This window comes from Haplochromis burtoni, unplaced genomic scaffold (genome assembly GCF_018398535.1).
Source record: "Haplochromis burtoni strain Fernald_Lab_line unplaced genomic scaffold, NCSU_Asbu1 Contig_4, whole genome shotgun sequence".
NCBI classification, from domain to species: Eukaryota; Metazoa; Chordata; class Actinopteri; order Cichliformes; family Cichlidae; genus Haplochromis; species Haplochromis burtoni.
In genome coordinates, this window is record NW_024582365.1 from 5,485,351 (window position 1) to 5,510,698 (window position 25,348).

Sequence of the window (25,348 nt, forward strand, 5' to 3'; positions counted from 1 at the left end):
TCGACTGACTGCCAGCTAAGTTAATGTTAACTGGCAAAGTAAACAAAAGAAACAATGTTGTGCGACCAGAAGTTATGTTATTCAAGTGTCACTCCCCAAAAGTTAAGGCAGCAGCATTTAATTATTTTGCATTATATTTATTCATTATTATCTGCTCCACTCACCACTGTCTGCTCTAGCATTTTTCTCCTCTTCCTCTTTTTCACTCACAGAACTTTAAATCCTCAAAATTTTCACTCATTGGTTTTTGTTGTTGTCTTTTGGTTTGTTTAAACAGGATCATGCACATCGCAAAACGTGAGTGACTGGAGTCAGGTGGGGGCCTCATAGGGAGTCAAGGTCTCTCCTACTGTCACTGCAAACTTTGACCAACACCCACCAATCAACAACTTTACAGGTATCGATGAATGGATTTTGTTACAGTTTTTGTTATAAGCTAGGCTACAACAAAGCTAGATTTTCATCTGAGTCTGCAAAAAAAAGACAGGGATGCATTTCACTATAAGATCAGATCACCAAAGAGGACTTTGGTAATAATGTGCTTCATAAAAGTGATGCTGGAGCTTTTTGGGTGTATCTGGAAGCTTAGAAATTTGTCTGATTATGAATCGAACCAGGTGCAGGTGTCATTATGGTTGCCTTTAGGGTTATGGGCTTTAGAAAAAGTAAATGAGTGTTCTGATATGAAAACACATGCATCTATATGATTATTCATGTGATTGGACATAAACATACATACATGCATAAATCAGTATTTTAGTGCGAGTCTTCTGCAGAAAATGACTGTGATCAATCCGCAGAAGTGATGGAAATCTGTGTGTGTGTCCTGTATTGCATAACGGGCAGTCAGACACACTCTTCATTCGTGCCAGTCTGATAAGTGCCAACATCAGCAAACCGCTGGACAGGAAATTGTCACATGTCATCGAATTTATATTTCTTTAAAATTCGATCCCCAAATAGAGAAACCACGGGACATCACACTCACTACTTCCTCTTTCTGAAAACGTTTAGGTAAAAGAAAAAGTTAGTGCCACATGTGACTTATGAGATTAGCTGGTGACAAAAATTCTAAACATAGGATTTTGTCACAAGATTTACAGTTTTATTCTTTAGCTTATGTGTACTGTTCAAAAATGCTGGTGAGTTTTGGCTTGCACAGTGTGCGGCTGTCAGGTTGGATGAGGAAGCTCCTCAACTGAACAGGTGTGACGTTTGTTTGTGACTTCTGAAACCTGAAGTTTGGCATTTTGCCTGCCACCAGAATGTTTTTAAGAACCACCAGTCACGAGTTAGGGGGTGGACCTGACTGTTGATGTGGCGGCAACTTCTCAATAACAAGTGAGCTCGAACCTAAAGCACAATCTTCTTTATTGTCTACTGTGCTGTAAACAAAATGATGATCATGTTGTAGTAAATAAGACTTAAAACTATCGACTGAAGCCATAACCAATCAGGAAAGTATCTACTGAGTTCGTAAATCAAGTGAGCAGCAGGGTAATGTTGTCATAGACTCCTGCACAGTTGAAACAGCTTCACTTTTTCACACCAAGAGACCAAATCTTTGTTATTGCATACGAAGGGAGTCAAAATTGAAGTGAATGAGAGTACCTATGACTGAATGTGAAGGTTCACTGGTATGAATGAATCAATGATCATGTGACCTTTGGCAAACGGACAAACACAGACCTAGTTAATGTTTAAAAGTTAAAGAACAGGCGTTTTTAACTCTTTCCCCCGTAAAGATGACATCTGACAACTTTCCCCGCCCACCCTTAATGATGAATTTTCACACTTCAGTATAAATCACTAAAGATGAAAGATTTGAGTTTCTCTCTAAATAACAATCTGTTTACTGACAACAAAGCATTCATATATGCATAATTAATGATAATCATTTTTCGTTTAACTCGGTGGACATATCTGAACACCAAGAAAACCCTTCCACACACATGATCGATGATGTAGTTGATGCATAAAAATGCAGTTACTTGAAGTTTATAGGACGGTAAAGAATCTTCTAATTTCATTTTTTAAAATTCCTTTTAAGACCACAACCACATTCTTCAGATAAACGTTCAAAAATAAAGAGAGGGAGCTGTGGATTTTGTCCCAATCAATAATACTGATATAGACTTGGACACAGATACCTCGGCCTTATATCTTAAAAGCCAGAACGATAACAGCAGGAAGAGCAAAGTAGCAATAGTCGCCCTTTTTGTTTGTGACAACAGGAAATGGGTGTTGTTTTAAGATAGACTTGCAAAATTAGGAAACTATTCTTTAAGCACACATACATTCACACACCGTCACTTTATTAGTTACACTATGCTAGTACCTTTTGCCTACAGAACTACCTTAATTCTTTGTGGTACAAGGTGCTGGAATCCCTGCTCAGCGATTTTGGTTCATATTTACATCACAGCATCACACAGTGGCAGCAGAATTGTCTGCTGCACATCCATGATGCACTCCTACATTGAACCACATCTGAAAAATGCTCTTTTGGATAAGATTTGGTGGCTTTATAGGCCATTTGAGTACAGTGAATTTCTTAAATGGTGAGTTATCCTGCTGGATCCCTTTATGACCACAGTGTACCCATCTTCTGATGGGAACACTATGGTCGTAGAGGGATGGACATGGTCAGCAATAGCGTTCAGGTGTTTAAACAATGCTTACTTGGTAGTCCAAATGTTGCAGAAGAAATCGATAGTCATCAGACCAGGCAATGTTTTTCCAATCTACTATAAGTACCATTCAGTTTTGTTGAGCTTCAGTTTTCGGTTCTTAGGTGAAAGGAGTGGTACCTGTTGTGATCTTCTGCTCCTGCTTCAAGGTTCTGCATAACTTGCTTTATAACCACTGTTTATTTGCATTACTGTTACCCTCCAATCACATCACATCAGAATGACCGTTCACCTCTGACATCAACAAAGTGCTAATGGTTTGTTTGTGCTCTGGCACAAGCAACCACGCAACCTCCAAAGGCACTTACATCACATGAATCTGACCACATCTTTAGATTAGGTCAACTTTAAAAGTCGTTACATTTAAAACAATGAGTGTAGTTGCATGTGATTCTACTAATCAGCTCTTACTCTTTTTATTTGCTGTATGCGCTTAAAAAACACAAGAGGCGACAGTGTGTTTTTTTTAAGCTGTAATCTTGCTTGGTGCAGTGTCTGCACAGCCAGACCCGTATGATGTTGATGCTCTGTTTGTGTGCACACACAAAACTGCAGGCAGGCCTGCCCTCATTAGAAAACAGCTTCGAGTCTATTTTTAGTCTGCAGCTTTGTCTGAAGTCTTTGTAAGAGGGGATGTACACTTACGTGATATTGTGATCTCCTGCAGCGATCCCATTGTCCATTAAATCCACACATTGTTCGTCCTGTAACATGAAAGCAGCCTGGAGAAAGGACTCGGGAGGATTCTGCGCTCTCACACACCCTCTTAGTATATGAGTACTAGCTGGTTTGCTGCTCCCAGCTCTGCTCAGGTTTAATCCTCTACAAAAATTAATTTCTTAAAAAGAATCAAATATTTTAATTAGAAAAACTTTAAATACTCGCATTTGCTCGTCTCCACTAAATTCGACTCCTTGTACTATTCATCTGTCTCATGATGAACTAATGTGTTTGATATACGCTAGCTCGTGAAGTGTGCCTATGGTCCTTTTGCGCCACCATGTGACCATAGGAAAAAAGTGCGCTGAATAAAACGTAACAATATTGTGTTCCTCAGGATTATAGGATATAGGATTACACGCAAATAAGAATAAAGCCTCACTGGTTTGCATGAGATTCATCAAAAGTGTGGGAAAACTGGATAAATGAATACATAAATTAAGAATAAAAACAAAAATAACAAATCATTTCTTGCGTTTTTGATACTGACATGTTTACTTCTTCTTGAACGACCCTACTTTCACTTAAGAAAACAAGTCAGATAATTGCCTGAAACCACATTTCCCCTCTATCTCTAACTATAGCTGAGTACTTCTTCCACTGACATACATTGTAATGTACTGTGATGCTGAAACATCCTCTTGGTGTTTATGTGTCCTTTTCCTCCCCGTTCTCCAGCTGTTTCCGGCTCCATAGCTGAATGTTTTTACTGGTGAATCTTTTTGTTTGCGTGTAGTTGTTTACTTCTTTTATCATTCTCACTCTAATTCCAATTCTCTGGTCCTCTCAGTGAATAGTTATTGAAAGGGATTTCTTCCACTCCCTCCATCACCAGTACTACATTGGTGTGATACTGTGATACATTATTTGTGTTTTGTTTTAAATTTTTTATATTGACGCTGAAATTTTCAAACAGACTAGAAATCTGATCAAAGGTGATGCTGTGCCTCAATTCACAACAAAGATCAACAGAACAGTGAGAAGAGAAAAAGGTGCATTAATGGTTGGATTAAAGTTGCATTTGCTTTCAACAAAAAATATAATCATCATCAACAACAACAAGAAAAAGAACAAACACAAATTAAAATGTGTTATCTTCATTCAAACACCTGAGCAGTTTACGCTGAAGCGTGATTCACTTTTCAGGCAGGTGTTTCTTTTTTAGTCATTAGGCTCTGATTGGTTAAGACTGCTCTCATTTATAAGCCTTCACCTCAGACAACTTTATTGCTGGTAGCCTTCAGAATGATGACAACAGACTACTTCTTGGGGTATGTGGCAAGTGTATTTTAATTTCTGATCTTCTGGCCTATTATAGTTAATGATCTTTTACAAATGTTTTAGGGGTTCAGTCCTTGTCTTGCTGATTGTGCATATATGCAGCCTTCCTCTTGAGAAAGGTAGGTGAAACTTTTCCATATATACAAACTGTAGTGCTTAACTTCTATTAATGTTTCCTTCTCCCTCAGGCTATTATCCAGGCACTCCTTACCGGAGAGGTAACACAAACACTGCAGGTAATGTTGCCTTAAGCCAGGGTGGCCCTTATGCATACCCATCCTTTGTTGTTGTACCTTATAATGCTCAGTATGGAGGGGTTGCAGTGCAGCAGCCTGGTGTCTATCAATATGCTCCCCAGAGCGTGCCAGTATTATATACTGGCTCCAGTTCTTCTGGTCCTGCCCAGGCTGGAGGATACACGACTGGCTCCACACAGGGTGGAGGTGCTGCTCGACCTGCAGCTGGTAAATAATGGAATCTTTCATGATGCACTACAAACATTTATCGTGAACATTACCAGCAAGTGTTGTGTGGCTTTCTCTTTCAAAAGGTTCAAATGTTGGTGTTTCTACTGGAGGTAGCAGCGCAAATACTGGTGCTAATGTTGCCCTAAGCCAGGGAGGACCTTATCCATACCCCTCCTCTGTAGCTGTGCCTTATAGTGCTCCATATGGAGGTGTTGCAGTGCAGCAGCCTGGTTTCTCACATGCTGCTCAAAGTGTGGCAGCACCATACACCGGCTCCAGTTACTCCGCTCCTGCTCAGGCAGGGGGAAGCACAGCTGGCTCTGCACAAACTGGAGCAACTTCTCAACCTGCAGCTGGTACCTAGTGTGATGATGCAGTATAAATGCAATCATTAGGATCTCCTGACCCGAATCCTTGGTAACCTTGGCTTAAATTTTGCTTTCCTTAGAAATCAACTGGGCTGTCCCACCTCCCAAGCTCGGTGAGGAATCATCACCCAACCCTCAAAGCCTTGCCTCTGGCACAGCTGATGAGCCTGGTGCGCTTCTACCACCAGTACCTGCGTACCAACCAGGAGAGTTGTCCCACTATGAGAAGGCTGCTGAGGCTGGGGACTACCAGTCGGAGACGGAAGAACTAGGTCGCAGGACTGTCCCAGCTACGATGGACGCTTTTGCTGCTGCGGGTGGACTGGCATCCCCAGGCTTTGCCACAGGACAGTTTGGAATGGGTGGACTGTGGGGTAGTCCGTATCCATCCTTTGACTTCTTGTTCCTGACTGGCCAGTACCCTGTGGGCACAGTCAGTCACTTCAGCCAGGACTACGAGCAGGGACGAGACTACTCTCACAGCACTCACTACCTGAAAGACCACCCCTACCCCGGCAGGTATGTTTCCTAATGTCTAAATTTTACCACAACTGCATGTTGAAATTGTACTTACACTTCCCTCTTGTCTTTCAGATAAAATACTAGCTGAATCCAATCAGCTTACTGAACTGGGCAACACAATGAACTGGTTAATGCTGCAATAAGAATGACTCCATGTGATACAATAAATTTGGTTTTCAGTGTTTTGAAACAGTGACTTCAGTCTCCTCTGTAGTGAGTGGTAATGAAGCTTTACACCCACCCACCCTCCTTTGCTACTCCGGCAAGGCTCTAGTGCCTGTTCACATGTCTGTGGATAAATGCCAATTGCTGTAGTCAGCCTTGGATACTTAATGGTTCAGTAGTCTATAGCTTCTAGTATATCTTCGATCTCTGATACAAAAAGCAAGACCCTAGTGTAAAGCCCCAATGATTTCCGAACTTGGGCAGATTCGCACAAATTTTTCAAACCCTGATCAACTAATTGGCATGATAAAGACAAGCTAATAATTCTAGGTATTTAATTTCCCACAGAAATTAAAGCACTTTACATAACTAAGACATCTGTCACGTTGGGAGTCAGACTACACGGAATTCATTTTACTAGTTTGCCATACCAGTAGTTCCTTTTCCAGTCTTAAAGTGAGGAAATGTAAAATCTGTGACATGTAGCTTGCAAATTTCGGATTCTTTTGGCATAAAACATGAACATTTGTATTGCATGATGTTGCTGCATCTGAGTATAAACACTATAGGACAAGCCTGCTGCTTTATATTATGCTGCCCCCAAGTGGCCAATAAATCAAGTTTTAATAACACTCCCCTGCACAGATGAATGCTGTGATTTCTGTAACTAGCATGTCAAATGAACATGCAACAATTTGTCATCAATGATTTGCAGACACTTTCACACAGGTGTTAACAGCATTTACAAATCCACAATCCTTTCTACTCTCTCGACTTGATATCCTCAGCTCCATGTGAAAGACTAACAACTATGCATTACAGCTCCACTTTCACATTAACTACCATTTATGAAGTAACTGCAGGCCGCATAAGACCAAAACAAAGAGGAAGACTATTTTGCTAATTTCTAGTTCCATCTTTATTTGTGGATTACTAGAGTAGCTTTGCATGATGCAGTTTAAAATCCTTATTTTTATTATAGTGGTCTTGGTGCACCTCTCAAGTTCATTTCCTGTCTGCAACAAGAAATTTCAGTTCCCTTCCCCCTCCCTTGAAATTAATTTCCTTTGGACTGGCTGCCTCTAGCATGCAAAAGCTTTGAACAGCGTTTGGGTGGGGCTTCTTCTGAACTCACAGCCATAGACGTGTGCCATGAGATGGCCATATCAATGATATCAGTTGTCATTGACATAATATGGAAATGAGCAACAACAAAAAACTGTTTGAGCACTGGCTCATAGAGATGACTTTCACACATAATGCCCTCAATATTTGAAACTTTGTAAATATTAAATATGATTATTCACCACTGTAACTGTAAATGAATGATTTATTTTATTGGCACATAGACAGACTCTTTATTTTTAAGATTTGTGTTAAAGCTCACCTTTTCAGCTCCACCAAGGCAGTTGGTTGCCTTGTGAGGTATCTCGGGCTCTGGAGGTATATGTTTTTGATTTGTGGGTTTTGTAGGGTTTGTTATTTGTTTGTTTACTTGTTTCTCACTTCAGTCCAACCCCCAGTCTTCTTTGTGTATCGTGTGTTGTCTGGGTTTTTCTTTGCTCTTCATTGCTGCGTCTCACTGTTCTGTAGCATCCTAGCTAGTCGTAGCAGGCGTCTATTTCTCTTGGATGTGTATTCCTGTTAAAAGGATGTTTGTCCTCCCTATTTTTGCCAAGTATTTTACCACATGGGATGATATGATCCCTGAGGTTATTGCTCTCATATTGTAGGGCTTACCTTACAAAGACTACCATGAGTCACTTGTTGTGAACTGCTGCTTCTGTCTGCATGCTGTTCAGAGTGAGCCAACAGCAAATGTAGGGTCTGGTTTTGGAGCTGTTCCTATATTAACTGAACTAAATTATTATAAGAGATCTTCCCTTTTCCCCATCCCCATGTGCTGCTCAAGAGCAGGGGTCGGTTAACCTTATTCTATTTCACCTATATTTTCATGTGAAAGTACTTTGTAACTGTAGTTGGTCTTAATCTGTTCTGAGGTACTATTATCTGCACTTGTGGCATGTGATGTTTCTTATAAGGGTCACTATGTTATAAAAAATATATAGTAATTCATTTTAAACAGTTTCATTGTTTATTGTTATTGTGACCAACAGCTGTACATTATTGAGATTTAAGCTCTGTTTATGAGAGATGGTTTTAGGACCTACATGAGACAAATTATTTTATTTCCCATTAAAGTGAATTTTAATTAAACTTCATTTTTATTGCACATTTCTTCCTAACAAATGTATAATGTTGCTGAAATGTCCAAAAAGCTAGAAGTCTAATAAGGGTCATATTGGCTCAGTGTTCGCACATCTCACAGAAAAGGTCAACAGAACAGTGAGAGATGAACTGGCACTGATGATTAGCATAAAACTGCTTAGATTTCCACAAAAATGGAATCATCTATCCAAATAACAAATGCAAATGAACCCTTGTTATTTTTCAGAATTTGACGTCTACACCATCTGAGATTGTTGTAGGGTAGTCAGCAGCTCCTCGCACCTAACAGGTGTAACTATGAAGTGAGAATAATGAGTCTGCAAGCAGGTCGATCTCAAAGCTTTACACGTCACAGACGTGGCTCTGTTTTTACCTGGGAAATCACTGCGGTAACTTATACTGAACGCTTAACCTGGTTAAGCCAGGTTATGTAGACAGTTTCCATCTAAAAGTGTTACGTCTCCACTGATTCCTTTATTTACAGCATGTTTAAGTGCCCTAAAGACTGTTGGCTAAATATGTTTTATATGTGCACACTGTTAAGCTGTACCTTTAGCACCTTATAAACACCATGAATAAAACCCAGCTGTAGTTACAGCAGCACAAATGCACATCACATTATCACCGGGATGTGACATGTGATGCACAAAATGTATAAATGCTTTTATACTTGTACTTTATACTATACATTTCTGCCACATGAATCACTTGTATTATTTGCATCAGTGTTGCATTTTAAATCTTTATTTTTCATACTATTTCTAGATTTTACCATCATTTTATTTTCATCATCTGATAATGTCTCTGATTGGACTCATTGTCTTCATATAGGAATTGTTGATTGTTGAAGCCCAGTTGATAGCCACCTTTATGATACTCCTTATCTTTGACTCAAGCTTGAGTCACCTTTCCAGCAGGTGTATTCCATTACTTCTTTAAGCTCTGATTGGTTAAGACTGCTTTCTCGCAGCATTTTTAACCCTTCACCTTTGGTAATTGTTCTACTGGTTGCCTTCAGAATGATGACTACAAGCCTCTCACTGGGGTATGTGGCAGGTGTAGTTGGCGTTTTCTTTTTACACAACTGACTACTTTTTGTAGGCACGTGATTGATATTTTCAAATGGTTTCAGGTGTTCCCTTTTTGTCTTGCTGGTTGTGGATATATGCAGCCTTCCTCTTGAGAAAGGTAGGTGAAACATTCCTAAACATACAAAACTTTGTGATAAATCTTCATTAATTTCAGTTTTTTCTCACCCAGGCTCTAATCCCAGCACTCAATACAGGATAACTAATGTAAACACTGCAGATAATCTTGCCTCAAACCCAAGAGGAACTTTAGCCAATTTAACTCCTGGACTTGTTCCCTACAGCCCTCAATACAGAGGGGTTCTAGTCCCAGCATATGTCAGCTCCAGTGTTTCTCAACCTACTCAGGCTGGTGGATACACAGCTGACTCTACATTAACTGGGGGTACTGTTCAGCCTGCAGCTTATAACCAGTGAAATATTTCATGAGTTTAAATGTGCATTGCTCTCATTACAAAAAGGCATTCTGCTTTCTCCTAGACTTAAATGTTGGTGCTTCCCCCGGTAGCAGTAACACAAACACTGCAGGTAATGTTGCCTTAGCCAGGGGGGGCCTTATGCATACCCATCCTTCTGTGTTGTACCTTATCAATACTCATGTATGGAGGGGTTGCAGTGCAGCAGCCTGGTGTCTATCAATATGCTCCCCAGAGCGTGCCAGTATTATATACTGGCTCCAGTTCTTCTGGTCCTGCCCAGGCTGGAGGATACACGACTGGCTCCACACAGGGTGGAGGTGCTGCTCGACCTGCAGCTGGTAAATAATGGAATCTTTCATGATGCACTACAAACATTTATCGTGAACATTACCAGCAAGTGTTGTGTGGCTTTCTCTTTCAAAAGGTTCAAATGTTGGTGTTTCTACTGGAGGTAGCAGCGCAAATACTGGTGCTAATGTTGCCCTAAGCCAGGGAGGACCTTATCCATACCCCTCCTCTGTAGCTGTGCCTTATAGTGCTCCATATGGAGGTGTTGCAGTGCAGCAGCCTGGTTTCTCACATGCTGCTCAAAGTGTGGCAGCACCATACACCGGCTCCAGTTACTCCGCTCCTGCTCAGGCAGGGAGGAAGCACAGCTGGCTCTGCACAAACTGGAGCAACTTCTCAACCTGCAGCTGGTACCTAGTGTGATGATGCAGTATAAATGCAATCATTCGGATCTCCTGACCCGAATCCTTGGTAACCTTGGCTTAAATTTTGCTTTCCTTAGAAATCAACTGGGCTGTCCCACCTCCCAAGCTCGGTGAGGAATCATCACCCAACCCTCAAAGCCTTGCCTCTGGCACAGCTGATGAGCCTGATGCGCTTCTACCACCAGTACCTGCGTACCAACCAGGAGAGTTGTCCCACTATGAGAAGGCTGCTGAGGCTGGGGACTACCAGTCGGAGACGGAAGAACTAGGTCGCAGGACTGTCCCAGCTACGATGGACGCTTTTGCTGCTGCGGGTGGACTGGCATCCCCAGGCTTTGCCACAGGACAGTTTGGAATGGGTGGACTGTGGGGTAGTCCGTATCCATCCTTTGACTTCTTGTTCCTGACTGGCCAGTACCCTGCGGGCACAGTCAGTCACTTCAGCCAGGACTACGAGCAGGGACGAGACTACTCTCACAGCACTCACTACCTGAAAGACCACCCCTACCCCAGCTTTGCACAGTCAGTGGGGACTGTTGGAGCAGCTCAGAGCCTTCAGACTCCCAGCTTGTATGTGAGCAGTCCAGTGGTGGGAGGTTACTACCAGGTTGGAGCACAAACAGTACCTGCTCCTTCCTACACAGGTGTTACGCAGGTATGGTTCCTAAAATGCCTACATGTCACAATATTGCATATTGTAACTGTACTAACTCTTTCCCTCTTTCCTTCCAGATAAAATACTAGCTGACTCTCAAAGGCATGAGCACAAGTTTAATCAATAAAGTCTTGTGAAATACTCCTGGTCACTTTTCTTATTAGTGGTGGTGCGGGAACGACTAAGGTTGTAGAAATTGCATGTAATGTAACTACTGGGCTCAATTTATGATCTGTTAAAAGACCGAATGCGCGCCTGAATTTAGACCTGCCCATGTGGGGTTTATGACCTTAAAGGAACTACTTGGGTTTTCTGTTGGCAACCTGTAGTGACCCATAAGTGGACAGTCCCACTTATGGCCTGGTATAAGCAAGTTTACCCTGCTCAGGCTGTCAAGAAGGGCATCCAGTTTTGTAAGTTGTAGATCTATATGTTAAGGTGGATCTCACACTGGCAGTAACCTATATACGCTTTCAAGTATTTAACATAAAAATACTGGAAGGGTTTACTTTCCCTGGTGGGAATTGCAAAAAATGTGGACACACGCAGTACAAGGGAATCACTTGGAAACCTTTCACCTAAGCTACAGACAATAATTTGAATCCTCCACATACGTACACATTCTGAAATCTACTAGATTATAGGAGGGTAACTATAAATAGCTGAACTCCCCCTCCCTTTGCCACATGGCTCCTTCTTTCACAAACATCCAGGTTACATTAGATGAAGAGCTGTGATTTGAGTTGTGATGTACAAGGTGTTGACAGGAGAACTGCAGTGAGTTTAGAGCGAAATGATACATGGACCATTTGATTCCACTCAAGAAAGAAAGCCTACTCTAAGGGAAATTATGTACATTCACTAAGAAAAGGCCCTCAAAAGTCACATTTGGGTTTCAGGGCTGAAAAATTTATTGTCAAGTACATTTATTTTTTTCAAAAAAATAAAATAAAAGTGTGTGTAATTTCTTAAAAAAATATTTAGGTGGATTTTATTGCTTTGAACAGAGCTGAGATAGACCACTCACACTGATTTGTGTTTCATGTTTCCTTTTCTTGACCTTTTGCTATAAGTATAAGTTTCCCAAATGTTGAACTGTTGCTTTTAATTTTATTAATTTAAGCATCCCTACAGTACTCTAAATCACCACACTTTACAGTAAGAGCTTATAAACGGGACAGGTGGTAGCTAAATTGTGTCTATATTTTGCTAAAAGAGAGAAGGCATATTTAATGGTTTCAGTGCTTATGTGTGTGTGTGTGTGTGTGTGTGTGTACAACCATGGTTTCCACAGCAGACGCAGCTGTCCAGCCTGGAGGACTGAGCCTATGTCACTGTAACTCTATTTCGGGAACCTGTGTTGTCCAAAAGGTCAGATAAAGAAGCACAGGAATCCTTACAAAGCAGAGGGCGGGGGTGTCGGGTGAAGGCGGATATTCACAAATCAACACACACACACACACACACACACACGTGTTAAAACTCAGGGCAGTGTTGCTGAGAAGGGGAGAAAGGCAGACAGGAGAAGTGGGACACAGAGACATTAAGAGGGGCTTTCACCTTTGACTGAATTAAAATGTCAGTGTACCAAAGTCTGATCTGACCTCTAATCCAGCTGATACACACACATTTATGGACACCATGGATGGAGAATCACCCAAACAGGACACATCCGATTCCACGGAATCAACCAATCCCACTGACACCAACAACAACAGCAACCAGGTCTGTATCATTTATTTATTTATTTAACATGTTCATTAACATTTTCACATTCACCCACAATGACTGTCCATCATGTTCTGTACTGGGAAAAAGCAGTGAGAGTGTTCGTGGCTGTAGCAGGTGCTGTGTTGGGACAGCAGAGCGGGAGAAGGGGTTGTTGGCTGCATTTGCTACACCTGTTCTTACTACTGGCTGAAGAATGACACATACACACGTAAATACACACTCACACAAGTTATGCAAAGTAGTGCACATGACACACACTAAGCCACACATACAACGTTGGAGTTTCCTATTCCCACTGATGAGTCACTGCTGTGATGCCTGACCTGGTGTGTCATTAATAAACAGGGTACATGGGCCTATTTAATCATGAGGAAATAATATTGTATGCATTACATTTTTTTTATATGAAGATTTTTAACATATGATGTGAGATCATTGGTTTTAAAACTGTAAAAGGCCAATTTTCCCCTTGAAAGTTCCAACTCTGAGGTGTATATTTATAATACTCAACAAATCCCAGAGCTCCAGGTCTCACATTACAAGGACTGTGTTATCCCTCGAGTAACTTGTGGAAAGTCCACTTTATTTATACAGCAGCTTTCATGTAAACAGCTCAAACGTTTCACATAGCAAGACCAAGAACTGAAGAACACAGAAAAATCACAAAGAATAATTTTAAAAATACAAATCAGAGTTAATGAAAGAAATACCTAAAAAAAAAAAATACAACACACAGCAAATGAACTAATGGCTCGCATTACAAATCTGAAATAAATAAAAGAAAAAACACAATAAACTTTTGTTCATTCTTCATACATTTTTTCATGAAAGAAACAGAAAAAAATCCTCTTTACAAGACTGAAAAGAAGAAGATAGTTATCAGAGATGTAAATAACTGAAAGAAAAGAGGAAGACTATCCTCTGAGTCATGCTGAAAAGAAAACATGTGATGTAGTGCCCCCACAGAGAAATGACTATGAAGAAGCTTCTCCCTTCTTTACAAGGGGTCACCACAGCGGGTAAATCTGGATCTCTGATCTGGCAAAATTCTATATGGGATACCCTCCTTCACCCAAACCCAGGGAAAGGAAATAGCAAAGAAAATTACTGTGTAACCTACACTGTTCCTTATACTGAATACTCCACCTTAAACTCCACCTTGTCTTGATGCCTTGGTATAAGGCTAGAATTTAGAAGTGATAGAACTATTGTCACAGACATGTATTACAAGTGTTTGTCACATATTTATTTTTGCACAGGCCGGCGAGCCAGAGGTGGAGAATAAAGACTTGGGGGAAGGAGCAGAAGGTCAGAGGGTAATGGAGACTGAGGATAAGGCTGAGGAAGATACTGTATCAGAAGAGGCAGAAAAGGAGACGTCAGGAGACACAAAGAAACCTCAGACTGTGTCACAGTCTGGTGAAGGCAATATTGAAGCAGATGCACAAGATAAGGAGAAAGCATCTACTGGTGCTGAGGTGAAGGATTCTGAACGTGAAGGAAAAGATAAAGAGGAGGAGGCAGAAGAAACCGAGAAAGGAGGGCAAGTGGCAGAGATCCAGAGTAGTGAGACTGGAAAAGATGGAGAGGACATGAAGGACAAAGAGAAAGAGAAAAAGGAAGAAGGTAAAGATGTGAAAGAACAAGAGGCAGAGAAGAAAAAACAAGTGACGGAGGAAGATGCAGAGCCAAAGGACAAAGGAAAGACAAAAGAAGCAGAAAAGCAGGCAAAGCCCAAAAGAAAGAGTGGTCCCCCCTCCTCTTCTCTCTCTCGACCAAGACCCTCTGCACGCTCCATAAGAGCGTCTGCTAAAAACGACATCATCGCCAAGTTCCAGAAGGGCGCACCAGAGTGAGTAAATACATGATGCTTAGTACCTCAAATTAGAGTGTGACAGTTAAAAATGTTCCTCAAGAGGTTAAATCAGAAACTGTGTTGCAACACTGCTAGGACACCAATACCTCGCAACTTCAAGATTCAGAAGTCATCTGCTGCTGTGGCTACAGGAGCTTCAATCAAACAGAAGATACTTCAGTGGTGTCGCAACAAGACTCGGAACTACGAGGTGAGCTCAGCGTTAAATCTTTATCTAATGCGACACATCCGCATTCTAGATCCAGAGATAAAAGAAGACCTAATTTAAGATGCTCTTCCCATGTGTCTGTCTCTTGCATTTTTTTAGGGCATCAACATAGAAAACTTCTCGTCATCCTGGTGCAATGGGATGGCATTCTGCGCTCTGATTCATCGTTTCTTTCCAGATGCTTTTGAATACAGCTCACTGAAGCCAGAGGAGAGGGAGAAAAACTTCACTCTGGCCTTCAAAACTGCAGAGTATGGATTTCTTCATTCTTTCTTCTCTCAGTTCAGTTCAGCTAAGACTGAATAACACAATTACAATATTTAAGAGTCGGAACTTTACATGCAGCACATAATATAACAAGGTCACGGTGAATAATACAAAAGGAGAACTGCTGTGAAAAGAATGTAACTAAAATAAAATTCTGCATGTTGGCTGTCCAAAAAAGAAAGTTTCAGGAAAACAATGTATGGAATGACACTATTAATGTAAATGCACCTGGTTAGAAATCTCTTATTCATATTACTATGAATGACTGCCACCTTGTCACCTCAACTTTATCCTTTCCCCTCCTTTGTGTATCCCTGACAGGTCCTTGGCTGACTGCTGCCCTCTGCTGGAAGTGAGTGACATGCTCATGATGGGTAACAACCCAGACCCAATGTGTGTGTTCACATATGTCCAGTCCCTGTGCCACAGCCTCTCCAAAATAGAGAAAGAGAGGAAGGACAAAGAGAAGGGGGAGAAAGAGAAGGCTGGTAACGAGGAGGAAGAGAAGGACAAAGGAGATGATGCAGCAGGAGAGGTGTCGCCAGAGAAAGATGAGGAAGAGTCTGCTGAGAACGAGACGATGAGCAGTCAGGAGGATAAACCAGTAGACGGTACAGAGATGGAGGGCACTAATGAGGAAGGGAGTCCATCAAAGAGCTGTGTGGTGGAGGAAGGTCAGAGTTCATCAGTCGAGGCAGAGTCTTAGACAGACACTGGCAAACACAAAGACTGAAAAGACCAAAAAGATTGTTTATGGTACTACAAGGAGCAAGTCTTAGTCTGGCATTGTTGGACTGACTACTGTCGGAGTAATGAGGTACAACAAAAAATCACTCAAAACTAAAATACTGGTGATGATGATGTCTCGTAGTTACAGCGTGTTTGAAAATGTACTTCTGTGTGTGTTTTTTCCATTTACGGATATGCTGTTTTTTATGTTGTTCTGGGCACGAAAAGCAAGAAATTGCTGTGTATCTATGAAAAAATAATAATGAAACAAAGATCTTGTGAATTAAAAAGCTGCTTGTGCAATAAGAAAACCTTGAGAGAGTGTGTGACGAATTTACTTTTTTCATAATACACATGAAAAGGTTAAACTATTTCTGGTCAGATGTTAAAATTTTAAGTTGTTCCAGATTGTTACTGTGAACAAGGTAACAGTGGGGAGGGGGTTATGACACTGTGAAAGATTGTGCGGGCAAATGTTCAGGGTTTTCAGGCAGACAAAAGATGCTACAAGAGCTGTGAAAAGCTTCCAAAAGAAAAGTTGGTCTGCTAATGCAATTTATAACACTATCCTCCATTAAATTGAATGTAAACAACACCCCAAAGCAGGTTTCTCTGGGCCAGAGCTTATTTAAGAGGGCCAGAGACCAAGTGTAGGTCTATCCAATTCAAATTTAATATTGATTTTGTAAATCGTAGATCCCCCACATCCCCCAAACTAAAGCGGAAAGCGAACAGCTATCATTACTCCTGTGATGGTACTGGGAAAACATTAATCTATATAGATGAGGTAACTCCCCCTCACATGTGAAGTCATCATTATGTTTAAATATGTGGAGAGACATGTTCTTTCCTGGAAGGCCTTTTTAAAATGTAAACCCATTGAAACAATTCGCTGTATCGAAACAAACTAATACCACAAAGCCAACTGTTGAGCAACTAAAACTATATCAACCAAGAATTGCCTTCAAAACTACAGAAATTGGTTTCTTCAAACAAACATCATCACCAGCCAAGCATCACCCCCCAGTGTCCCTGCTTTCTGGGTATTACGGTAATCAGCATCATGCTACCAGGAAGGCCATTGTGTTGTCTCTTTTGTTAAGCTAACCTACTGACCGTATTGCGCCCTTTTTTCAACACAAATCTCGGTGGCAGCAAAGTGAAACATGTCCACAAACATGCCACCGGGGAGCCTGAATCTGGAGTCACAGCTTTTGTCCATTATGGACGTGCTGGTGAAAGCGGCGGTGGCAGAAATCAGCCAGCTGTTCTCGGAGAGCTCGGCGTCTCTCCGTCTGCATTTAACCCAGAGCTTGAAGGAAAACGAAAACCTGAGGACGAGGATGAAGGTTATGAGGAGTGAGCTCTTCTCCCTCAGGCTACAAACCAGAACTAATCGACCAGCGAGCCGCTTTTCTCCCATCAGAGGAAACATAACCAAACCACGAGCTAAGCCACAAGGTAACGATACTTTCACTTTAAAAGTACTTCATACTCGAGTAACAAATAACATTCCGCCCCCGCCATTTATATAATTAACTATTAAATACCCACCGCTAGTTACTTCAAACTAATAACGTATAAAACAGCTGTTTTAGCTAGTTTAACGAGTTGATTATGAAAATGCAGATGTGCGGAGTAGTATCGCGCATCAGACACAGCTGGCCCTGGTCATGTGACACAGATAACAGAACCAGCGGGGTTTTTTTTATTGTGGTGATAAAAGTTTATTCGGCTTATTAAATGTGAATTCACTCACTTACTTAAACTTAATAATGGTCAGCTAAACCGAAACATAAATAAATAAACAAATACACAAATAAATAAAGACACATTTCGATACGCTTATTCAAAGCCTCAGTCTAAAATAATTGTTAAGTGGAATTTCCGCTTAAAGTATGTGATGCTGAATTATAACAAGTCCAACCTCAACTCAGAACATGTGTCTGTCCCTTTAAATACATTTAGTCTTCACCACAATCAAATCAACCCATAAAGAATCAAAGACTCAGGTACACAGGTTATTTATGGACATATTCTATGTTATCATAAATCACTAATACGATGAATTAAAAATCAATGTCTTACATGATCTTTCATATTACATTTCCTTTATAGACATTTTTTTTAAAGGAAAAGTAATGTTTTGTCACTTTTATTGTGTTCACTGTCAGGTAATTGAGTGGCGTAAACCACAGAGACTGTAGAGAAATGCCATTAATTCCCTGAGTTTTAAGTTCCATATCATATTTGGTGTCGACATGTCAACTTGTTTTTTTTGCAGGCACAGAACATAAACAGATTTCCCTAACATTTGTTATCTCTCATTAATTGACTCTTTTACTCTCTGCATGAATCTGAGGGTTGATTAATAGCATACCGACTTTATATCAAGCTTAAAGTCAGAGCTGTCTGTGTCTCAAAAGTGTCTGGATTGCTTAATTAATAATTTTCTGCAGCATTAATCCTTTTCTTAGTTTACAGTTTTATTTTTTATGCAATTCACTTCAATTTTGAATTCAGTCTTATGTGCATAGCTCCAAATCACAGCAACTGTGAGCTCAAGGCACTTAATTAATGTCTTTTTTATCACTATTTTATCATCATCCTCTGACAAGACCTTTGACTGGAGTAGGCGACACTCACAGGGATCATTTTGTGCAAAGAGGAATCATATGACATGTGAAACACTCGTTTTTCTGTGAGCGCACACAGAGCCTGCTTTTGTAATGCTTGTTATCTCCGCTGGGGGTATTAGGTGTTATTGAGCTAGCTAATGCAAAGAAAACCTGGCTGTGTTGAACTTCCTTCATTTTATTCCTGTCAGCTCGTTTCAGCAAACACATGTGACACCAACAGGGAAGTTGCCTCCCCCCGTCTGTTCTTGACTCTTAAAATCTTTCATTTTCAGCTCGTATAAATACTGATACCAACAGATGAACAAATAGCTAACTGAAAGTAAATCAAATATTTAATAAAAATATGGAGGACTTGTCCATATTTGGTATTACAAACTGTGCAGTAAGGCTTTGGTGCAAATATTTGTTGAGACCAGGATGTCTAAATGACTGTGACTCACCTCTTCAAAAGTACTGTATTTAGTTCAGGTTTTGATCAATCTTGAGGTAAAAGTAACACAGAAACTAGTTATAAAAATTAACCATTTTCTGAAATCAAACCAAACTGAACTGAGGGTATAAACTCAAAAAAGAAATAATATTAGAAATATTAAAAAATGATCAGCTGTAATAACTCTGGGCTGCACAATATGAGGAACCTGCATAGTGCTGCAAAATTGTTCTGTATTTTAAAGACTTTATAAGCTTACAGTTTCTTCTGCTTATCTAGTTCAGGGTTGCAGGGAAAACTTTTACATTTAGACTGTAGGTGTGACAATGAATCTAATCTCTGGACTGTGGGTGAAAACTAGAGTACCTGTAAAGAACCCACGCAGAAAGAACACACAAACTCCACATAGTCTGAATTCAAAGCAGGATCGTCTTGCTGTGAGATGACAATGCTGACCACTGCACCACCAGGCCTGTCACACTCTATAAGTGTCAGTGAATAAAAATGCTTTGAAGCGTGCATATTCAGTGTGGCTCTGTAGTTCAGTGAATTATACATTTACTAGCATTGCAGTTAACATTGCTTTAAATAAAACTAACCACCACAAGTCTTTCCGGGGTGATGCAACAGTACAGCTAATAAAACAGTTGTGGGTTTGAGGACAGTAAAGGTATGATTGTTGCTCTTCTGTGACTACATCAACACCATCTGTGGTCACAGTTGTTTAAGTTACCCTCAAAGTAGTAGGGTCCTGGGTTCAAATCTGTGCTTATCTGGGGACAGGACACTCTCGCAAAAGACATTCTTAATCTAAGGAGTTTCACTTCCTGGTTAAATAAAGATTAATGAATAATAAAAATGTATTTTCCTTTCCTTCTTCAGTTCTCATCAAATCACAAGTGGCTCAAAAGGCGGGTGGGGAAGCTGCTTCTATCGTCCTGCAGTCGGAGAAAAAGACCACCTCCTCAGCAGCTCAAGTGCAGGTACATGCAGTCCATAAATGAATAGCAGTAGCTCTCTTTGAAATCTAGTTTGCTCATGCATAGCTGTCCTTAATGTGCTAGTGTGCAGATGTGGAGAGTCCAGATGTCATTCTAATCAAAGATGAGGATGATGTGGGTGGATGTGGGCCAGATGTTGGTGGTGAGTAGGATTTTTAAGTGAGCTTAAAGGGCTGATTAATTATTATTTTTATTTGTATTTTATGTCTTTACTTGTCATCACTACAGCTCACAGATTCTAAAAGCCTAGATTGTCTATCTTCTATCTTAGGGCTGAAAAACAATTAAACCAGGCAAGCCGAGAATAGGAGGAAGAAAGTAGATCAGACGTCAAGCATCTGATAGAAAGTCTCTCTTTCTAAATTACACACAAGCAGTTCCTCATTGATGAGTGCTGAGTAAGACTGGCCTAAGCGCTTCTGTTTCATAGTGGCCTTTAAAGATGCTATTCTCTGTCTTTTCAGATCAGGGTGACTTTAGAAACCACAGTCTGCAGGGCGGTGTTGCAACAGGAGCTCAGAATTTGGAGCCAGCTGGTTCCTCTTGCTCGACAGGTGATAACGAGGAGCTGAGAATCGTGTGCGTTCACGGCCGAGGCGAAGGGCCTCTACAGGATGAAAGTGACACCCTCTTCTCTGTGTCTGAGCTTCAGGCTTTTAGCTCTCTGTCCGACCACAACGCCGGCCACGACAACCTCCTGAATTTCACCACCGGCGCAAGTGACAGAGCTCCAATGAGAGTCACACAGGATAACAGTGCCGGACTGGTGAGAAACAACCAACTTGAAAGAAATAATTCCACACAAATGGCTCCGACAGCATTGAACCCTGGATTGAAATCGCCACTAGTAGTAACTGAGGGTCAAGTGGGGCACCCCAGCCACATGAGCCAGTTCCCACAGCAGCAGAACGTCTTCCCTCACACCGCCAACAAATCCCTGGACTGCAACTTCTGTGGCGAGCGCTTCCACAGCCGCGAAGACCTCATCGTACATCGCGCGAGTCACACCGGAGAGTCTCCGGTCCCTTGCTCTCTGTGCGGCAAGTCGTTTGTCAACAAGACCACACTTAGCATCCACATGCGCATTCACACGGGCGAGAAGCCGTACGCATGTGCGCAATGTGGAAAACGCTTCACCCAGAACGGCAGTCTGAAGATCCACCTGCGGACACACTCCGGAGAGAAGCCGTACACCTGTAGTCAGTGCACAGCCAGTTTCAACAACCCCAGCAACCTTCGCAGACACATGATCACACACACCAACGGGGCGCTCTGACCCCAACGAACTAGAAAGACTTGATAGAATTTGCAGTTTAGAAGCACTTTTACTGTCATTTGTGCCACAGTGTAAAACTGTTTTGGATCACGCGCACTTGTAGATTCCAGGTACGCTGACACAGACAAGCATGATCGCTGTTCAGGTTTTTTAACTATAGGAAAACCGGCTTTCTATTGTCGAGCGTGCACAACAGATCCTCAAATGAAGACACTGAAATAAAGAACCATGTCACAGTTAGCAGTGGATGACTGTGGATTACTTCTGTTTTGGTCTATGTTATTTCAAAATGGGATATCAATTATCATTTGAAGCGTGGACCACAAAATAATTGCCAGAAAATGTTTAATGAAATTATTGAACATTCGGACAAGTTTTTAAAAATAATATTTGAATACTAATTTGCATATATGAGTTTAACTTTGTTTCATATTTGCTCGTTTTTTGCGTTAGTACCTTAAAAATGTCATGTGCAATTTATTTAGGTTTGTCAGGGGGAAGATTACAGTAGAAATCTCAGAAATTGCTGTCAAATATGATACGCTACGCATTAAGGGGTTAAAGTCTATTTTATAGCAGACTTCTGTATCGATAAAGCACCACGACAAGACTGTTTGTGGCCAGATTTAAGCATTTCTGAATTTTATTTATGCACCACATTTAATACAGTGTTATAAAGCATTCCAGCTCAATGATTTGCCCACTGCAGCAAACTGATATATATTAAATTTCTGTTTTCTCACCCCAGACTCTGTTCTAGGAAGCACGTTCAGCATACTCAGGTTATTCCCTTTATCTGGATTCACTTATTCTAACACTAGTAATCAGGATAAGCAGTCACATGAAGCTGGCTATCAGCTGGCTAACTTAGGGTTTCCTCTCTGTGTTCATATCAAAGAGGTGGCGTTGGCAGAATCTGACCAATTACAAAGATGGATAAGTGACAGCAGAGTGGCTGATTTTACACAAGAAGATCAAACTGTAGTATTAGAAAACTATGAAGCAGTTACACACACAATACAAACTAAAAGTAACACGGATTCTGCAGACAAAGCAGCAGTAGGACTGCGTGTATGCTTCAAGTGTTTTTGTTAGTAAGACTGGAAAACACCTACTGTTTTTAATAATATAGCAAGTTGAAGCTAGGAAAGAAAGCTGGCCAAAAATGCAGACGGTGTAAGTTAACAGATGCATCAATATCACAATTCTGTTTAAAGATCTGATAGCTGATAGGTGGTGATTTTATACCTGTTGATCTCTAATCTCAAATATAACCCACACTGGTCTGCTGCATGAGTTACCATGGCGATGTCCAACCTGCAAGAAGTGAATAAAGGTTAACCCTGAAGTTACCGGGCTTAGTTCAAATCCACTGATGTAAAGCTGCTTTTATATACTATAGGGATACTTTTAAGTAACTGCCGAGCTTCCTCAAATAATAAGATTTAATTCAGTCTGAACTTCAAACAAATTGAGAACGAAAAACATGAATCATTACTTATAACAGTTGTTTATACATGTGTATTATTTCCTTTAAAAACGCACTACCTCTACTGTTGTCATTTTTTGCAGCTTTTTTCCTCTTTTTTTGTACTTCCTGGATAGATAGGGCAATGATATGCTAGTCAGTGTGGATATTCTGAATAAATATAGTTGCTTTTTTACTCGATGCCTGAAGAGTTTCATTTTACACCTCTAGAGTGCAGTGTTGTGCCCCCCCCCCCAGCACTTATAATGTCTTAAGGCCTGGTCACACTGAATCACTGTGGGTGGGGGGACTCTCAAGGAAACTGGGGGAAATTCCTCACATTGTTCCTCTTTCCACCCTACCCACACTTAAGTATTGCTTAAGAGTTTGTAGTTTGTTTTTTCTTTGATTTTACCGAAAGCTCTGGAAAGTCAGACTGTATTAAAAAAGAGACTTGACTCAAAGTGTTAAAAAAGACACTAAAATTCAAAATAGTAAAAATAAAAATAAAAAACAAACCCTTAGAGGTATAGTCATGCACTGAGCCTTAAATCCTTTAAATAGCTGTGGTCAAGCATGATTCATGTAAAGAAGCATGTTTACCAGCAGACCAAGCGCATGCGTAACATGTGCACGATGGCCGTTGATAGCGGTTTTTAATACCAGTAGTTTTGGCGACTTGGTGAGGAATGCTGTTGTTGTACTTCCCCATGAAAGTGGTGCTTCCTCCCAGACTATTGTTCTTGGGCAATCAATGAAATGACATCAGTGTGTGTGTGTGGCCACTGAGGGGAATGAATGGGAGGAGATAAGAGGCGGTGGGAGGTAGCTTCTATATTCCACAACACAATTTAAAACCCTCACTTCCGTTTTGTTGTAATAGTCTTTCTCATACCAGCCAGTGTACGTTTCATCTGGGAGGGGATACTCTAAATGTTGTTCCTTTTGTGATAGCAGACTGCTGAGCGACTGCGCCCACCTCGTAAAAACACCTGTATGAGAGGAGGAATTTTGTGTGCGCCTGCGTCTTTACGGTAGCCGTTGATCCCGCCCTCTCTTTTGATAGAAAACTCGGTGATGTCGCTCGGTCTTTAACGAGCTTGACCCAGAACCCGGAGAAGGAGGGGGAAAGAGAGGGCAGAAAACAGTAAAAAAAACCAAAACAAAAAAAAAAACCGACCGTCTGGAAGGGGCAGGCTTTTCAAGAGCAGGTGAGTAAATTCGTAAATGTTACCATATGGCTGCGTGTGCTGGGGGTCGCGTTTTTCCCCCCTCCATCAAATTATGGGTGCACTGCAGCGCTGGCAAGGAGTGGTCACAGCATCGACTCTCCACGGCTAGCTAACGATGCTAACGTAAAGTTCAAATCGAGACCCTCTATTGCTCGCCGTGCAGGACTCAAACAAGCCTTTGGTGCCAGGAGATAAAACAAAGAAAGCCGTCAGACCTGACTGTGAAGGACGCTTTAACCGAATATTCCCGTGCCTAATCTGTTTTTGCTACCCTAACGCTAGCCTGGCTATTTTTTTGGCAGCGATCTGGGACGGCTATGTGGGTTATTGTGATGCTAACGCTGCAAGACAGCCAAACGAGGTCATGCGGGTGCTGAGCGAGCATTCACGCCAACTTGGGCTGATTTGATCTCCGGCGTTGTCATTTATTTGTGTAGTAGCGCTAGCGCAACTACAGAGTAAGTCAAATGCGTGGTCTTTGTTCGCCTTTTATTTATGTCTCTGTGTGCCAGCTCACCGCGTCGCTCCTGCCCCACGCTGCTATCTTAACGCTAGCAAATCAATTCCCGACATTGCGTGGGATTTCAGAAGGGGTGCTAGCAGTTAGCTGATCCTGCAGGTGATAGGTTTTGGGGTGTTTAAGCAGATATGGCAGTGTGATGCTCGAGCGTTTTTTCTTTTTTGCCTGTCTGCACTTAACTGTGGTTTGACCTACTTATCGTTGCAGCTGATGCCTCCTTTCTGCGGGTAGCATCCATATTTTTCAGCTGGAGAAGGGAGCAGATTGCACAGGCTTGACGGTAATTACGATTAGGAGCTCTCCCGTGTCCCGGAGCATAATTGGAAACCTGTTTGGTTAGACGTGTATGTATATGTTGCAGAATCTCTGAGGTTAATGGTCTTCCATTTGCAGCCTGCCACACATCCTGGGATTATTAGCTTGTCAGCCTGTGAACCTGTTGTGTGAGTCCTGTGTGGACTTGTTTTTGTTAGGAAAGTGCCTGGGTGGGGATAACTGTCAGCCTGTTTGTGTGCCTGAACTCACAAACACTGGTTTCATTAAGGCACAAATGCACACAATGTGTTTTACACGGGCTTCCTGTACCTATCACTTTACCTGTAGCTGACTCATGTGCTCCAGGTGCCACCACTAATAAGTCTGTCTGCAAGTCCT

At 41.3% G+C, this 25,348-nt stretch overlaps 5 protein-coding genes across 10 annotated transcripts in view; 4 read left to right on the forward strand and 1 right to left on the reverse strand.

Moving 5' to 3' along the window:
- Positions 1–3,588, reverse strand: part of slc43a3b (solute carrier family 43 member 3b) — a 20,955-nt gene extending 17,367 nt beyond the window's left edge. For both annotated transcript variants that reach the window (XM_005913443.3, XM_005913440.3), the window contains exon 1: positions 3,336–3,588. The gene's annotated coding sequence lies outside the window, so the exon portion shown is untranslated. The remainder of the gene's footprint in view (positions 1–3,335) is intronic.
- Positions 3,589–4,621: 1,033 nt separating this feature from the next.
- Positions 4,622–6,238, forward strand: LOC121814468 (sericin 1-like). Of its 3 annotated transcripts, XM_042220493.1 has the most exons (7): positions 4,622–4,681; positions 4,755–4,810; positions 4,880–4,927; positions 5,015–5,155; positions 5,242–5,514; positions 5,607–6,045; positions 6,121–6,238. In XM_042220493.1, exons 1-7 carry the CDS (start codon positions 4,656–4,658, stop codon positions 6,122–6,124), a joined length of 987 nt encoding a protein of 328 aa, XP_042076427.1. In that variant the 5' UTR covers positions 4,622–4,655; the 3' UTR covers positions 6,125–6,238. The 3 variants fall into 3 exon arrangements, with proteins under 3 accessions (XP_042076427.1, XP_042076423.1, XP_042076433.1); XM_042220489.1 differs by having other exon boundaries at positions 4,880–5,155; XM_042220499.1 differs by lacking the exon at positions 5,242–5,514 and having other exon boundaries at positions 4,880–5,155.
- A 3,182-nt stretch (positions 6,239–9,420) lies between these two features.
- On the forward strand, positions 9,421–11,459 carry LOC121814471. Of its 3 annotated transcripts, none has more exons than XM_042220509.1 (4): positions 9,421–9,487; positions 9,575–9,630; positions 10,740–11,317; positions 11,395–11,459. In XM_042220509.1, exons 1-4 carry the CDS (start codon positions 9,462–9,464, stop codon positions 11,404–11,406), a joined length of 672 nt encoding a protein of 223 aa, XP_042076443.1. In that variant the 5' UTR covers positions 9,421–9,461; the 3' UTR covers positions 11,407–11,459. The 3 variants fall into 3 exon arrangements, with proteins under 3 accessions (XP_042076443.1, XP_042076435.1, XP_042076439.1); XM_042220505.1 differs by lacking the exons at positions 9,421–9,487; positions 9,575–9,630 and adding exons at positions 10,093–10,287; positions 10,374–10,647; XM_042220501.1 differs by lacking the exons at positions 9,421–9,487; positions 9,575–9,630 and adding an exon at positions 10,091–10,287.
- A 1,320-nt stretch (positions 11,460–12,779) lies between these two features.
- Positions 12,780–16,439, forward strand: smtnl1 (smoothelin-like 1). Its single transcript, XM_005913509.2, has 5 exons — positions 12,780–13,042; positions 14,308–14,900; positions 15,000–15,114; positions 15,232–15,383; positions 15,721–16,439. Exons 1-5 carry the CDS (start codon positions 12,950–12,952, stop codon positions 16,103–16,105), a joined length of 1,338 nt encoding a protein of 445 aa, XP_005913571.1. The 5' UTR covers positions 12,780–12,949; the 3' UTR covers positions 16,106–16,439.
- Positions 16,440–17,163: 724 nt separating this feature from the next.
- LOC102295191 (zinc finger and SCAN domain-containing protein 2) lies at positions 17,164–23,816 on the forward strand. Its single transcript, XM_005913445.3, has 4 exons — positions 17,164–17,589; positions 20,080–20,180; positions 20,262–20,340; positions 20,663–23,816. The coding sequence occupies exons 1-4, from the start codon at positions 17,295–17,297 to the stop codon at positions 21,472–21,474; spliced, it is 1,287 nt and encodes a 428-aa protein (XP_005913507.1). The 5' UTR covers positions 17,164–17,294; the 3' UTR covers positions 21,475–23,816.
- The last annotated feature ends 1,532 nt before the right edge of the window (positions 23,817–25,348 follow it).

Coding starts and splice junctions, on each gene's coding strand:
- LOC121814468 (XM_042220489.1), top strand. CDS start 4,656: ATGATGACAACAGACTACTTCTTGGG. Junction 4,682..4,754: donor ACAACAGACTACTTCTTGGG/GTATGTGGCAAG, acceptor CAAATGTTTTAG/GGGTTCAGTCCTTGTCTTGC. Junction 5,515..5,606: donor AACTTCTCAACCTGCAGCTG/GTACCTAGTGTG, acceptor TGCTTTCCTTAG/AAATCAACTGGGCTGTCCCA.
- LOC121814471 (XM_042220501.1), top strand. CDS start 10,128: ATGTATGGAGGGGTTGCAGTGCAGCAGCCTGGTGTCTATCAATATGCT. Junction 10,288..10,739: donor TGCTGCTCGACCTGCAGCTG/GTAAATAATGGA, acceptor TGCTTTCCTTAG/AAATCAACTGGGCTGTCCCA.
- smtnl1 (XM_005913509.2), top strand. CDS start 12,950: ATGGACACCATGGATGGAGAATCACCCAAACAGGACACATCCGATTCC. Junction 14,901..14,999: donor TTCCAGAAGGGCGCACCAGA/GTGAGTAAATAC, acceptor CAACACTGCTAG/GACACCAATACCTCGCAACT. Junction 15,115..15,231: donor ACAAGACTCGGAACTACGAG/GTGAGCTCAGCG, acceptor GCATTTTTTTAG/GGCATCAACATAGAAAACTT.
- LOC102295191 (XM_005913445.3), top strand. CDS start 17,295: ATGTCCACAAACATGCCACCGGGGAGCCTGAATCTGGAGTCACAGCTT. Junction 17,590..20,079: donor ACCACGAGCTAAGCCACAAG/GTAACGATACTT, acceptor TTCCTTCTTCAG/TTCTCATCAAATCACAAGTG. Junction 20,341..20,662: donor ATGTGGGCCAGATGTTGGTG/GTGAGTAGGATT, acceptor CTGTCTTTTCAG/ATCAGGGTGACTTTAGAAAC.